Source organism: Mustelus asterias, chromosome 8, assembly GCF_964213995.1.
Source record: "Mustelus asterias chromosome 8, sMusAst1.hap1.1, whole genome shotgun sequence".
In the NCBI taxonomy this organism is placed as follows: Eukaryota; Metazoa; Chordata; class Chondrichthyes; order Carcharhiniformes; family Triakidae; genus Mustelus; species Mustelus asterias.
The window spans coordinates 77900463-77916436 of record NC_135808.1 but is presented as its reverse complement, the minus strand read 5'-3'; the positions used below and the strand labels follow the sequence as shown (position 1 = coordinate 77916436).

The window sequence follows — 15974 nt, the reverse complement described above, 5'->3', positions numbered from 1 at the left end:
TTGACTTACTGTGTGTGCTGTATTAAAATAAAAATTATTCACTAAGAAAACAGTGACAAAAACAGCTTAGAAATTAGCTAAAATAATTTGAGTGCTCTATTGAAAATATTTTGTTTTCATTTCACAGGATGTAGGTGTTACTGGCTAGAATAGCATTTCTTGCTGATCCTTAATTGCCTTGGCGGAGGTAGTGGTGAGCTGCCCAGGGTTCTAGGAGGTATTTCCAGGGTTTTGACCCAGTGACAGTGAAAGAATGGTGGTTTAGTATTGCGATAAAGTCAGATTTGTGGCTTGGAGGGGAACTTGTAGGTAATGATGTTTCCATGCTTCTGTTGCCCTTGTCCTTCTCAGTGGTAGAATGAATTTGGAAGGTACTTTCTAACGAACTTTGAGTTGCTGCAGTGTACCTTGTATATAGTACACACTGCTGCCTCTATATGTCAGTGGCGGAGGGAGTGAACGTTTAAGGTGATGGATGGGTGCCAATGAAATGAGCTTCATTATCCTTGATGTGTTGAGCTTCTTGTGGTGTTGGAGCCGCACTTAACCAAGCAAGTGAAGAATATTCTAGATTGTGCCTTGCAGATGTTCGCGAGGCTTTGGGGAGTCAGGTAGTGAGTTTTGTGCTGCGGAATTCCCACCTTCTGACCTCTTTTCCTAGTATGTATCTTTATGAACCATGCCGATGTCAAGTTTGTCTCCATGTGGGTTGATCAGTTGCAGTATTTTCCCAACAGAGATGGCCTGAAATGCAGAACTTTGTCAGGCTTTCTTTTTAGGGTTTCCTTGTTTGTACTGACTGCTTTTGATGTTTGCTCTGAGATAATTCTCCATAGAAGATCTGCTTGGGGATTTTGGAGTCACCCATGTGGGAGATATCGCCTGCCCATCCAAGTTGGATTTTTTGGAGGGTGGTCACCATGCTGTTGAACCTAGCACAATGTTTGGAGCTCATTGTTTGAGCTTTTGTCCTGCCATCAAATTCTCATGGACTTCGGATATTTTTGGAAGTGTCCCAGAGCTCTGTGATGCCCATCATCGTCCCAGGACTCCGTACTATGCAGTAGGATGATGAGGATGGTGCCTGATAGAGTTTGATTTTGGTCTCAGCTTGATGCCATGCTGTTTTCCAGAAGGGGTCATGGTATTGGCTGGAGGTAGGATTTGCTTACTGGATCTGTATAATACCTTCACAAATAGTGGCATCACTAGAGAGCAAGCTGCCAAGATATGAGATACTGGTGCCATCAAGATTATATCTGGCGCTTCATAGTATGTAATTAGTGCTGGTTGAAATATAACCTTCGTGTTGAAATAGAATCATAAAATCAGACGCTGATTTGGAGGTTAAAGTTGTTGGCAGCACTTGAATTTGCTTCCCATCATCTGGATGTCTTTCTTGCCGGTCAGTAAAGTGCAATAAACATAAAATAATAGCATAAATTAATCAGTGTTCAATGTACCAGCAGTTTCAATATGTACTATTACTATAGTCTTATTCTGTTAAAGTGAAAGGGCATTTTTGATACTGTCAGTAATTTTTTGGAAGTTGTACTTTTAAAATCCAAATAAAATTGTTTGTCTCTGGTTCTTAATTGCCTTGAGTCCTTTTAGATTGTAACATGCATTTCACTGCCTAGATTGTGACAAAATGTTGAATCTATCTTGTGCTCCATATTCCACATGTTGATACATAACCTATACCTGTTTCCAATGGGAGTTCTGTGACAAATAACAGGTTTGAAGCATCTGAAACTTAAGGAAAATTGAAACCTGCTGAAATGAAGGGATGGAAGTCTGTTATTTGAATAATTAAGTTTACCCTACCAAAATAAATAGACTTGAGTATTAAATCTTGAACTCTGATTTATTCCACGAACAAGATCTACTTGTAATATCTGCTACAAAAGGTCATTTTACATTGCTCATAATATCCACACTAAACACTACTTCATTGCTTTGAATTGATGACCAGAGGTTTAACAATTGTTTTGGAAGAATTCAGGTCTTTTTAACGGTAAATTGATTCACTGATCTCGACAGATTTCTGTTGTGACGATTATGGAAATGAACAGAGTTCAATTTGAGAAATTTAGCTTTCTTCAATCTTCAAAAGATTTTCAGAATGATATGCCTGGTCTTTTAAGGGTTAAATTAGGAGACATTACACAAACTTGGGTTGTAATCCCTGGAATTTAAGGTAAGATGATTTAAAATGTTCAAGGGAACAGAGGGCAGGTGGAGAGAAACTTGTGGAGGGGTTCAGGAACAGACTTACTTAATGGCCTAGTAAATCATTGAAGGTGGCAGAGCAGATGAGAGTGTGGTTAATGAAGCATAAGACATCCTTTGCTTTCTTAATAGAGGAATGGAGTACAAAAGCAAAGAAGACCTAATGCTTAATGGAAATTATGCTGTAAGCTTGTATTGAACATTGGTTCAACCTCAGCCTTGGTGCTTAACTCTTGGCAGAATATGAAGGTATGAGAATGCATAAGAGATGCACAAGAATTATTCCATTGAGGAATCTCGGTTACAGAGACATATTGGAGAAGTTGACTGTTTTCTTTAACGAATTGAAGGTTGAGGGGAGATTTGAAAGAAGTAGTCAAAATCATGAAGGACCTGGACAGAATAGTGGAAGAATCGAGAACAAGAGGGCAAAGATTTAAACTAATTAGCAAAATACGCAATAGTGATATGAAAACCTTTTTCATGCAGCATATAAGTTAGGGGCTGGGATGCACTGCCTGAATGTGGAGGAGGCAGATTCAATCATGACATTTAAAAGGGAATTGAATAATTATCTGAAAAAGCATATGCAATGCTCTATGGAGTAGGTGGGGAATGGCTTGAGGTGAAACGCTGGTTCAGAGTGCTGATACAAGTTCTATGGACTGAGTGGCTTCCTTTTGTGTTGTAACCATTTTGTGATTTTTGTATGTATGAAGGGGGCCTGCCAGGGGACTTATTGGGAGGGTCCTGATGCTCCGATACTGGTGACCCATGTTGGTATGGGGGGGAGAACATGATGATGATGATGGGGGAGGGGGGAGAGAAGAGTTGGGATCGGGGCATCCTGTGTGATGGTGCCCAAGTACTCTGAAGCCAGTTTTCCCGGTGAACTTAGATTTCATGCAAGGACTGAATCTTATTGTTCTTTGAAACACATCAGAGTGAGAATGCTGAGTATTAAATGAGTTAGAATTTGTAGGCTAACAAAAGTTTAAAAAGATAGAACTCCTATTTGGTAACCAAAATGAAAATGGGAAAAATGGAGTTACAATGGAGGTTGTGATCTCATTCTCAATAAATGCATTAATTTTAATTTAACACAAAAGCAAAATGCTGGAAATTTTAAATAAAAACAGGACATGTTGGATTTAGGGAGGTGATTTTATGGTTCACTCATATTAAATGTGATACTCCATTGAATGTCAATCCAGTGTTCATAGACAGGAATGCCAATCACTGCTTGGGAGTGTTGTGAATGGGGCTTAAACTTCCTGCTGTTTTACTTTGCTCTCCCATTACATTACACTTTGCAATACTGACCCCTTTTAAAATAGGTGCTGCTAGATCTGTTGATTATTTCCAGCACTTTGTTTTTTTTATTGCATTTTAATGTTTAGTACACTCTTTCCACTGCAGTAGATATTCAGATATTTCTCCCTTTGGGAATTTTTATTTTCTGATTCCTTTTTGCACTTGTTAAGCAGTTGGTGAATCGATATTATTTGGTATATATTTGCTGATTTACTCCATTTGTCTTCCACGCTTAGCATTTCATCGTCTCTTGTTGAGCAATCCCTCTACCTAATTTGCTTGGAGTCTGCCAGTAAGAAAATTACTCGAGGAGCATTAATGTAGGAGTTCTGGTCAGAGGTGGATTTGTAATGTAACACACCATGCCAAGGCATAGGACCCTTGTTCATTGGCGGGGGGGGGGGGGGGAGGAGCAGCAAATATGTCAATGGGTAGTTTGTGAAGGGGACTGGGCAGGTGACAAGTAGAATGAGTGTTCGAAATCCAGAATCGTTGCTTTGTAGTTAAAAGATGAATTCAAATTTTGCAGAGCTTGAATTGAAGCTGATTGATGTAGGATTCAATTTCATTAGTAAACTGAAGGGATATTGTCAATCTGGTACTCAAAATACCAGAAGGCAAAGTACAATGGTAGTCTGTCAAAAAGTTCAGTGTGTTGAACAGTGCCTATTCATCCTCATTTTGTGGCGTTTCTCTTGTTGGGGAGGGAGCAGAAATGAAGGTGAAATCTGGAACCAAAAGCGAAAATGCTGGAAAGTCTCAGCAGGTCTGGCACCACCCGTAAGGAGAGAAAAGAGCTGACGTTTCGAGACGTGTCAAAGGTGAAATTTGGTTTAGTTGTTGTCTTGGGCTCTGGGTGCGGGGGGAGCTGCCCCACACTGACCAGCGCGACAGAAAGCCTCCCCTCTGACCATAACAAACATGATGTGGCGATGCCGGCGTTGGACTGGGGTAAACACAGTAAGAAGTTTAACAGGTTAAAGTCCAACAGGTTTATTTGGTAGCAAAAGCCACACTAGCTTGCGGAGCTTGTGGCTTTTGCTACCAAATAAACCTGTTGGACTTTAACTTGGTGTTGTTAAACTTCTTACCATAATACACAGGCTCAGGCTGCTGCTGCTCCTCTCCCAATGTAATTAAACACTGTCAGCAACTTAAAATACTCAATGTTCAAAATCAAACTGACCGTGCGCGAGAGTGATGTTGTGGTTGTTGTCCTGGTAACCACACGGTTTCGCCCTGCCCCTTCCCCTGTCGTCTCAGCAACGGACGGAATCCCGCGCGAGCGGCCTTAGCAACCGGCAGGGTGCAGCCCGAGAGCGGCCTTAGCAACGGGCAAGGGTGCAGCCCGAGAGCAGCGGAGTGAGTGAAGTTGCGCCAGGCCCGGCGAGCGGACTCTGCAGTTGCTGTAAGTCTTACCCCCAGGGTTATCCGCTATCAGCTCACTGACTCTCCATTCTCCCACTTGGTGGGTTTTTAAAAAAAATTAATTATTTCATGGTATTTTGAATTTCTAATTGAATTCCAGTCGGCGGGTGGCGAGCGCCTTGCTGAACCGCAGTTTTATAAATAAATCGAGTGAAACCTCTGCAGTGGGGTTGATCGGTGCCGGCTCTGGATGCCGTCGAGAAATGCATTCATATTTGAATATTTTCACATCGTTGTGCAGAAGTCAAACTAAGGGAGAGTAGGAAATACTGGAAAGGCAGGGCAGTCCCAGGGCTTGTGTGCTGCTTAAACTCCTACTGAGCCACATTGTGTCGCCTGGCACCCAGGGGATGTTCACAAAATACCGTTAGTTTGGAAATTCTGTGCTGCTTTACTTTTGCTCAAAACAATAGGTCCTCAGAAAGTTTTCTAAGATGAACAGAAATTGGGGAAGGTAGGGTGGTTAAAGGACTGGGGTGGATAGGTCAGAGCCAGGAAAATCTGGCGTGTTTGGAGATGGGGTAGGAGTGGAGAACTTTGAGGAGATGGGTGGGAGAGAAACTTTGGGGATTTAAATCTGCACTCCGGGTGCCCCGGTTTCTTCCCACAGGCCAAAAGTTAGGCGGATTGGCCATGATAAATGCGCGGGGTTAGGGCGGGGAGTAGACCGAGGCTTTCGGAGGCTCGATGGACCAAATGCCTTCCTGCACTGTGCGGATTCTGTGGATAAATGCAAGAATGAGGATTCACATTTTTGGCCTTGGTTTTTCAATGATGATGATGTTAGGGTTTGTCGTCCCCATTCCATTAAAACTGACAGAAGCCCTGGAACAAATACAGAAAATGCTGGAAAATCTCAGCAGGTCTGACAGCTTCTGTGGAGAGAGAATAGAGCCAACGTTTCGAGTCTGGATGGCCCTTCGTCAAATGTTGGCTCTATTCTCTCTCCACAGAAGCTGTCAAGACCTGCTGAGATTTTGCAGCATTTTCTGTTTTTGTTTCAGATTCCAGCATCCGCAGTATGTTGTTTTTTAAAATCTTAGTGTAAGTTCTGGAGTCGGCACCGATGCAGAATTATCAGTGAATCTACCATTCATCAGAGATTGAACTATTTGAGGCATTCCCAAATTATCCATATGGGTAAATCAATTACTTTGCCCAAAATTCCCTCTCTTGCCGTTAGTCTCCCTGCAAAGGGTACATTTGGTTGGATAAGGTTTTTTTCGGAATTATTTCGAACTATTTTCTCCAGGGGCAATTAATTCATATTTGTGCCAAAGATGTGATAAATTCCGCATTTAAAAAATAGTTTTTAAATAAAATTTCTAGTCTGTCTTAATTGAAGCATAATGTATTTTGCTATCTGAAATTTTAAAGTAAAACGAAGGATGTTAAAGCGCACCAAGGCATGTCAAATCACCCGCAGACTTGGCGACACGTTTAAAAAGCAGTCGGGAATAAGGAAATCAATGCCAACAGATCGCTAGATCTTTGTGGCTAGTTTTCTTTGAACTCTCTGGTGAGCGCCCGCCACTGAGATATCCTGCTTTATGGAACTAGGAGCCAATGTAGGTTAGAGTGTGTTGAGGTGACTTGATGAGGGGTGGAATGTGAGCACTAGACCTGTTCAAGAAGATGGAGGATGCAAGGTTAGCGAGGAATGTGTTAGTGGTTAAGTTTGGAGGTGATAAAGACTTGTATAAGATTTCAGTGGTAAACTGGCTGAGATAAATGTTGGGAGGTGGGAAATATGGAGAACGAAATAAGGACAGAGCTCGGGACAGAAAGGGCATGAGTTTGAAATTCAGTTTAGACCATTCCTAAATCTGAATATTAAGGTTCTTTTCATTGCAATCGACAATTTTTGTGTGAAGTATTGAAGCAGACATTTTAAATATCATTAGTGGATGACACAACTGCATAATCTGCATTTAAGGAGTTCACAAAACCCCAAAAAACTTGAGCAAATCTGCATTTTGTGCATAGAAAAAAGTTGTTATTGAGATGATTAGAAAATTCATTTTATTTATAGTTTTCACGAGAAATACTGGAAAGCTGTTGGAAATGTGCGATCCTGTTAGTGACGATGCTCCTCCCGTCATGCAAAAATCTAACGAGGATAGCACTGAGTTATCTTTAACTGTTTGCGAATTCGTGAAGGAGCAAACAGGTAAGCAAATAATTTTTATTTATTTCCTTTTACATTCCCAGAATGTTACAAAGCGTTTCATAACTAAGAAATTATTTTCCAAGTACAATCACTCTTGTTTAGGAAACAAATGTAATACCATCAAAACAACGTTGAGATGAATGGACAGTTCATGTATTTCCATTGTACTGTTGAAGGAAGACTCCCTGCTGTTCTTCCGAATAATCACTGTAAGCAGTCTCACAACACCAGGTTAAAGTTCAACAGGTTTATTTGGTAGCACGAGCTTTCGGAGCGTTGCCCCTTCATCAGATGAGTCACCTGGTGAAGGGGCAGTGCTCCGAATGCTCGTGCTACCAAATAAACCTGTTTTTTTATTTGATTTGATTTATTATTGTCACATGTATTAACATACAGTGAAAAGTATTGTTTCTTGCACGCTAATGAGAGAGTGCAGAATGTACTGTTACAGTCATAGCGAGGGTGTAGCGAAAGATCAACTTAGTGCAAGGTAAGTCCATTCAAAAGTCTGACAGCCCTTCCCTCGCCTCGTGCGCCCGCTCGCCCACACCCGCTTCGTGCGCCTGCTACCTCCCCCCGCCTCGTGTGCCCGCTTGCCCTCCCCTGCCTCGTGCGCCCATTCACCCTCCCCCTGCCTCACGCGCCCGCTTGCCCTCCCCCCTCGCCCGCCCACTCGCTCTCCCCGCCTCGCCCGCCCGCTCGCCCTCCTTGCATCGCTCGCCCTCCCTGCCTCGCCCGCCCGCTCGCCCTCCTTGCATCGCCCGCCCGCTCGCCCTCCCTGCGTCGCCCGCCAGCTCGCCCTCCCTGCCTCGCCCGCCCACTCGCCCTCCCTGCCTCGCCCGCCCGCTCGCCCTCCCTGCCTCACCCGCCCGCTCGCCCTCTCTGCCTTGCCAGCCCGCTCGCCCTCCCTGCCTCGCTCACGCGCTCGCCCTCCCTGCCTCGCCCGTGCGCTCGGCCTCCCCCCGCCTCGCCCGCCCGCTCGCCCTCCCCCTGCCTCGCCCCGCCCTGCAACGCCCCGCCCCCCCACCCACCACGCCCTCCCCTGCCCCGCCCCGCCACACCCACCCCGCCTCGCACGCCCTCGCCCCCACCCCACCCTCCCCGCCCGCCCTGCCCCGCCATCCCATCCCCACCCTCCCCTCCTCGCTCGCCCCGCCCGCCCTCCCCTCCACCCCGCCCGCCCTCCCCTCCACCCCGCCCGCCCTCCCCTCCACCCCGCCCGCCCTCCCCTCCACCCCGCCCGCCCTCCCCTCCACCCCGCCCGCCCTCCCCTCCACCCCGCCCGCCCTCCCCTCCACCCCGCCCGCCCTCCCCTCCACCCCGCCCGCCCTCCCCTCCACCCCGCCCGCCCTCCCCTCCACCCCGCCCGCCCTCCTCTCCACCCCTGCCCGCCCTCCCCCCTGCCCGCCCTCCCCCCCTTCCCGCCCTCCGCCCCTTCCCGCCCACGCTCCCCCCCTGCCCGCCCTCTCCCCGCTGCCTGCCCTCCCTCCCGCCCTCCCCCCCCCCGCCCTCTCCCCTCCCCGCATTCCCCCCCTCCCCGCAGTCCTCCCCACTCCCCGCCCACCTCCCCCTCCCCGCCCTCCCGCCCTCCCTTTCCCCGCCCCGCCTGCCCTCCCGCACCCTCCCCCGCTTCTCCTGCCCTCCCCGCTTCGCCTGCCCTCCCCCGCCTCACCCGCCTCTCCCCCGCCTCGCCCGCCTCTCCCCCGCCCGCCCGCCTCTCCCCCGCCCGCCTCTCCCCCGCCCGCCCGCCTCTCCCCCGCCCGCCCGCCTCTCCCCCGCCCGCCCGCCTCTCCCCCGCCCGCCCCTCCCCCGCCCGCCCGCCTCTCCCCCGCCCGCCCGCCTCTCCCCCGCCCGCCCGCCTCTCCCCCGCCCGCCCGCCTCTCCCCCGCCCGCCCGCCTCTCCCCCGCCCGCCCGCCTCTCCCCCGCCCGCCTCTCCCCTGCCCGCCCGCCTCTCCCCCGCCCGCCTCTCCCCCGCCCGCCCGCCTCTCCCCCGCCCGCCCGCCCGCCTCTCCCCGCCCGCCTCTCCCCCGCCCGCCTCTCCCCCGCCCGCCCGTTCGCCCTCCCCCCCCTCCTCGCGCGCCCGCTCGCCCTCCCCCCCCAAGCCTCGCGCGCCCGCTCGCCCTCCCCCCCCGCCTCGCGCGCCCGCTCGCCCTCCCCTCCGCCTCGCGCGCCCGCTCGCCCTCCCCCCCCCGCCTCGCGCGCCCGCTCGCACTCCCACCGATAGTTTTACTACCAAAAGAAGTTCCCCACCTGCTTGAGTCTTCTCAGACAGAATATGCTGGGGAAGATAATTTGTTCCATACTGCAGCATTATTTTCCTTTGGACTGTCTTTTACTTGGCGAATCATTTTACTATCCACAAGATTTAAAGTATAAGAGTCGAACCATCTGATTGTGAAGTGACGCATTCTGAATAGTGTCAGATTTGGTTGAGATTGGTGTCGTGTCTAATGCTTTAATTGTAAACACTGTAATAGGCCTTTCAACCACTTGAGCTAGCATGACTGTTCAATTAGATAATTGCTGAACTGAATTGCTTGATTCCATCGTGCCTTTGTTCCATATCACTTGATCCTTTTATATGTTTAAAGCGCGGATGGATGGATTCCTGATCGGTAAGGGAATTAAGGGTTATGGGGATCAGGCGGGTAAGTGGTACTGATCCACGTCAGATCAGCCATGATCTTATTGAATGGCGGGGCAGGCTCGAGGGGCTAGATGGCCTACTCCTGCTCCTATTTCTTATGTTCTTACCTGACAAAAGTATTGATCACCCAAAAATATAAGTCTTTCATCTCATTGCTATCTGTAGCACATTTTTATTGCAGGATAGCTGCAGTGTTTTTCTACATAACAAAAGTCAATTATTCTGTGAAATGCTTTGAAAGTATTCAATATGAGATACACTTGAATTTATATAGCAGTTTATCACACAATACTGAACAGGAAGTGGTTTAATGTTTTGGAGGGCGATGTTCAGTTTACTGGAATTAGCGACTACATGCTATTAAATGGGTTTCAATGTGCTTGTTGTTTCCGTTTAAATGTCTGCTCTGCATATAGAATGAAGATTTAAGACAACTTGGAAGTCAATGAAAGCCACAATTATGCTTTGCTTTCTATAGAGTCCACTCCAACATCTGAACAGATGTTGAACATATGTGCTTGTTATGGCGATGGAGCAACATTTGGGGAGACTTACAAGCCAGACTCTGACATTTGCACGTGTTTAAAGCAACAAACAGGTGGGTGCATGGTGAAGCGTGAACTCGGAAGCTTGTTAAGTATCAAGACAAGAATGTAATGAACTAAGTTTCAATCCTGATCACTTTTAAATAAACTTCTTGAAAGATTTATCATTTCCTATGCCTAGATTTTCTTCAGTACTTTTCTTTAGACGTGGAAATCTAATGAGTATTGATTCAACCCGGTGTTGGACTAAACAAGGTTTGGTTTACAGTATGTAGCAGTTGAATTAGTTGATTTAATTCAGGACACAGACAGAGCAGCTGGTCTATGGACAGGAGAAAAAAGACAGTTATTGTACCCGCTACTGATCATTATCCAGCGAAGCCCAACTTATTGCCCAATTGCTCTTGAGAGGGTGGTGGCAAGCTGACTTCTGGAACCACAGCAATCCATGTGGTGAATGTTCTCTCAGTGCACTGTTAGATAGTGAGTTCCAGGATTTTGACCTAGTGACAATGAAGGAATGGCGATATTTTCCCATTCAGGAGGGTGTGTGACTTGGAGATGATAGTGTTCCCTGCAACTGCTGTCCTTGTCCTTTTAGATGTTACAGATTGTAGATTTGTGAGGTGTTGAAGAAACCTGATAAGTTCCTGCAGTGCATCTTGTAAATGATACACGCTGAATATGCGATGTTACTCACCTTAGCCCCATATCCCTCAGTACCAATGTAACAAACTCAGATTTAAATTTTGATCTAACATCAATTGTCATTTGTGGAAGATAGTTCCAAGTTGTGTGAAGAGGCATTTCTTAATTTCTCAGTTGCCCTCCTGAAATGTCTGGCTTTAATTCTGCCATTAGTCCTTGATTCCCAACAAGTGTAAAAAAGTTTCTCTCTACTAACCTGATCTGTTTCCCTTAATATTATAAGATTACACTCCCAAGAATTATATTATAAGATTACACTCCCAAGAACTATGTCAGTGATTATTCTGAATTCTGTTCTATTGTCAAAGCTTGTTTCATACCTGCAATACCTAGAGGCGCAAAGTTATATGTTACAAAAAGGCCAATTTCTACATTGACTTTGTTTTGTGCAAAATGAGATTATCTCCATGTTAATTGAGTATTTCATCCTTTTTAAATGACTTCAAGAAGAAGACTGGTTCTTGAAAAACTCCCAAGCATGACAGTTCACTATTTCGAATTTAGAAGTACCAGCACTTTTGAACTGATTCTTTGTGGAAATAATAGTTTACACAGCTGGTTTCTAAGTGTAAATTTCGGATTCAATTGCATAATCTAAAAAAGGGGGCATTTTGTAATAGGAGGGTGGAAAAAATGTGGGCTGAACGCCTGATGAAATGCAGTAATTTCTTTGGTGGATATAAGAAATACTAATTTTTCTGGGCCATGTAACAAATCCAAATTTTTCTTGAGGACCGCATACAGCCTGTAGATGAATAATCTGCATGTTGTGCTACTCTGACCAGGCTGGTAGAAAACTTTGTCACAACAGCCAAGGGACAGCTTCTCTCCCTCCACTCCATCTGCAGACGTGCTTTATGCTCATTTGGCTGTTCACTAGAGCAGCACGGTTTAGGTCAGCACCTTCACAGCGTGGCAGTTTACACATTTCCAATTCCTTTGGCACTCCCATCATGCCATCATTACACTTTCTACAATGCTATATCATCTGTTAAATTAGATTCTACCTTCCAACAGTTGGTATTCATGTTCGTGTGCTTTGTCTGTTTATGGATAATTAATCATTGGTTCAGAAGCATATCGGTTTCTCACTGCTAAATGGCTTACAAGGTTGTCACCCAATGTTTTAACAAAAATGTTCCATTAGTTACCTAACTGCCAGCTGGATACACTAGTTGGAACATAAATTTGGTGCTATTTCTAGGTAAATTGCAGGAAAATAACTTTGTTAATTAGTATTCGGGCGGCACGGTGGCACAAGCCAGAGCACTCGGAGGGAACCCATGCAGACACAGGGAAAACATGCAAACTCCACATAGATAGTGACCCAAGCCAGGATTCGAACCTGGGTCCCTGGCCCAGGTTCCTGTGAAGCAGCAGTGCTAACCATTGTGCCACCGTGCTGCCCCTGTTCTTTTATTGCTACTGAAATGGGGTTTGTTTACTTGTACTCTGGGATGTTTATGACTCTGCATTGTTAGGAGGAAAACTGGTTGGCAGGTCAGGTGAGAGGAGCTCTCTCATTTTCAGTTCTGTGCTGCAGGTTTTAATTTTTAGAAGGGACAGCAAACTGAAAAGAAGTGTTTCTCTCGCTTCCTGTTTCATTTGGAAATTCTACTGGTTACCTGAAAACAAGCTCTTGCCTTTCTGAAGGGGAGAATCTGTTGTTGATGGCTTGACCAGAGTCTATCTGGGGTTCTGGGAGGCTGTTCCAGATTCAAACTGTTCTGGGTGTGTCAGGAGGACTACTAGAACTTACAAGACTGAGGGTTTTCAATTCTCCAACCAAAGGACCCAATTCCAATTTCACATGAGCATTAGACTTTGTTGCATTGAACTTGTTTAAAGGATTTTATCTATGGAAGGTTTTGGTTTGATTGGAACATCTTAGATATATTTGTTAAGGATAACACATTATCATGGTTGTTCTGTTTTTGTTTGTAATTGATAAAAGTTATTAAACAAGAAGTGCAGAAAAGATTTACTAGGATGTTACCGGGACTTGATGGTTTGAGTTATAAGTAGACACTGGATAGACTGGGATTTTTTTCTCCGGAGCGTAGGAGGCTTAGGGGTGATCTAATAGATCATATAAGATAATGAGGGGCATAGATCAGCTAGATAGTCAATATCTTTTCTCAAAGATAGGGGAGTCTAAAACTAGAGGGCATAGGTTTAAGTTGAGAGGAGAGAGATACAAAAGGGTCCAGAGGGGCAATTTTTTCACACACAGGGTGGTGAGTGTCTGAAACAAACTGCCAGAGGTAATAGTAGAAATGGGTACAATTTTGTCTTTTAGAAAGCATTTAGACATTTACATGGGTAAGATGGGTATAGAAGGATGTGGGCCAAACGCGGGCAATTGGGACTTAGCTCAGTGGTTAAAAAAAGGGGCGGCATGGACAAGTTGGGCCGAAGGGCCTGTTTCCATGCTGTAAACCTCTATGACTATTATTAATTTTCTTTCCATACAAGTTCACTATACATATTCTTAATTAAACTTTGTTTGGTAAAAGCTCCCCAGTGGGTCATTTGAATCATACCTGAGGTGAAATATATCATGCTTATACTAGCCAAATTCAAGATGCAAAACTTATGATCCAGGTGGGCTCCAGAAAACACTTTGGAGTTTCTGACTGAACCATAATGTATTGGAAAATTCTGTAAACAAAATCAATGTGTAATGTATGTAAATATTTAAAATGTTGTTGCTGTAATGGGGAATTTTTGTTGAAAGGGAAGGAGTGTTAGCATAGCTCCTTTAAGGGAATGGGTCAGGTGACCCTGGGTGTGAAGTGATCTGCCCGAAGAAGGCAGTTGTCGTTTGGCGTGTGGAGCGAGTAAGACTGCAATAAAACCTGTGTTACCTGCGCCTGTCTGTGGAATGAGTTCTAGAGGATACCCCTTAGGAGTGAAGAATTTAACAAATTCCACCACCTGCCATGGTGGAATTTGAACCAATGTGCCTTGAACATTAGCCTGGGCCTCTGGATTATTCAGCCAGTGACAGTACCACTATGCTGCTCAATACGCTGGATTATAATGTTACAGGTTGTGGTGGAATTCAAGGCTGCTGCTGCTTATTGACCACACTGCCTCATGGATGCACAGTTTTGAGTTGCAGGACCTGTTATGAATCTATCCCATTAAATATGGAGGTAGCGCCACATAACTTGATGGTGATTGTCCTCAGTGTGAGGACAAGAAAGTCTCCATGAAGAATGTGCGTTGATATTCCAACCAATATTATTATGAACAGATGCATCTGTGACAGGTGGACCAGGGAAAAGAAGAATAAATTATTTATTTCCCTTAGGTTAGGTCTCTCACTATCTTCCACTGGCACAATCCGGCACATATGTCCTGCAGGGCTTTGTCAGTAGTGGAACTACTAAGTCACTCTTGATGATGGACAGTGAAGTCTCCCACCCAAACTACATTCTGTGTGTTTGCTACCATCAGTGCTTCTTCCAAATGCTTTTCAACATGGAGGAATGCACATTCATCAATCGAGGGAGGGCAGTCTGTGGTAATTAAAAGGAAGTTGCCTTGCCCATGTTTAGTCTGACGTCATGAAACCTAATGTGATTTGATGTCAATGTGATTTGATGTCAATGTTGAGGACACCCAATTCCTCCTGACTGGGTCTGCCCTGCCAGAACTCTGTCTGAAGTTTAACAACACCAGGTTAAAGTCCAACAGGTTTATTTGGTAGCAAAAGCCACACAAGCTTTCGGAGCTGCAAGCCCCTTCTTCAGGTGAGTGGGAATTCTGTTCACAAACAGAGCATATAAAGACACCGTGGCAGCAGCAGCAGCCTTGAATTCCACCACAACCTGTAACATTATAATCCAGCATATTGAGCAGCAAAGTGGTACTGTCACTGGCTGAATAATCCAGAGGCCCAGGCTAATGTTCAAGGCACATTGGTTCAAATTCCACCATGGCAGGTGGTGGAATTTGTTAAATTCTTCACTCCTAAGGGGTATCCTCTAGAACTCATTCCACAGACAGGCGCAGGTAACACAGGTTTTATTGCACACGGAACAGCCATGGGGACCAAATTCGCACCTCAATATGCCAACATCTTCATGCACAGGTTCGAACAAGACTTCTTCACCGCACGGGACCTTCAACCGATGCTATACACTAGATACATCGATGACATTTTCTTCCTTTGGACTCATGGTGAACAATCACTGAAACAACTCTATGATGACATCAACAAGTTCCATCCCACCATCAGACTCACCATAGACTACTCTCCGGAATCGGTTGCATTCTTGGACACACGCATCTCCATTAAGGACGGTCACCTCAGCACCTCACTGTACCGCAAGCCCACGGATAACCACACGATGCTCCACTTCTCCAGCTTCCACCCTAAACACGTTAAAGAAGCCATCCCCTACGGACAAGCCCTCCGTATACATAGGATCTGCTCGGATGAGGAGGATCGCAACAGACACCTCCAGACACTGAAAGATGCCCTCATAAGAACAGGATATGGCGCTCGACTCATTGATCAACAGTTCCAACGCGCCACAGCGAAAAACCGCACCGACCTCCTCAGAAGACAAACACGGGACACAGTGGACAGAGTACCCTTCGTTGTCCAGTACTTCCCCGGAGCGGAGAAGCTACGGCATCTCCTCCGGAGCCTTCAACATGTCATTGATGAAGACGAACATCTCGCCAAGGCCATCCCCACACCCCCACTTCTTGCCTTCAAACAACCGCACAACCTCCAACAGACCATTGTCCGCAGCAAACTACCCAGCCTTCAGGAGAACAGTGACCATGACACCACACAACCCTGCCACAGCAACCTCTGCAAGACGTGCCGGATCATCGACACAGATGCCATCATCTCACGTGAGAACACCATCCACCAGGTACACGGTACATACTCTTGCAACTCGGCCAACG

The 15974-nt window shown here is 46.1% G+C and overlaps 1 protein-coding gene across 1 annotated transcript in view; it reads left to right on the top strand.

The window, feature by feature from the left end:
- Window positions 1-7038: 7038 nt before the first annotated feature.
- axdnd1 (axonemal dynein light chain domain containing 1) overlaps window positions 7039-15974 on the top strand; it is a 177422-nt gene continuing 168486 nt past the window's right edge. Inside the window, exons 1-2 of the mRNA XM_078219193.1 lie at window positions 7039-7144; window positions 10271-10390. Coding sequence (XP_078075319.1) covers window positions 7039-7144; window positions 10271-10390 — 226 coding nt within the window. The remainder of the gene's footprint in view (window positions 7145-10270; window positions 10391-15974) is intronic.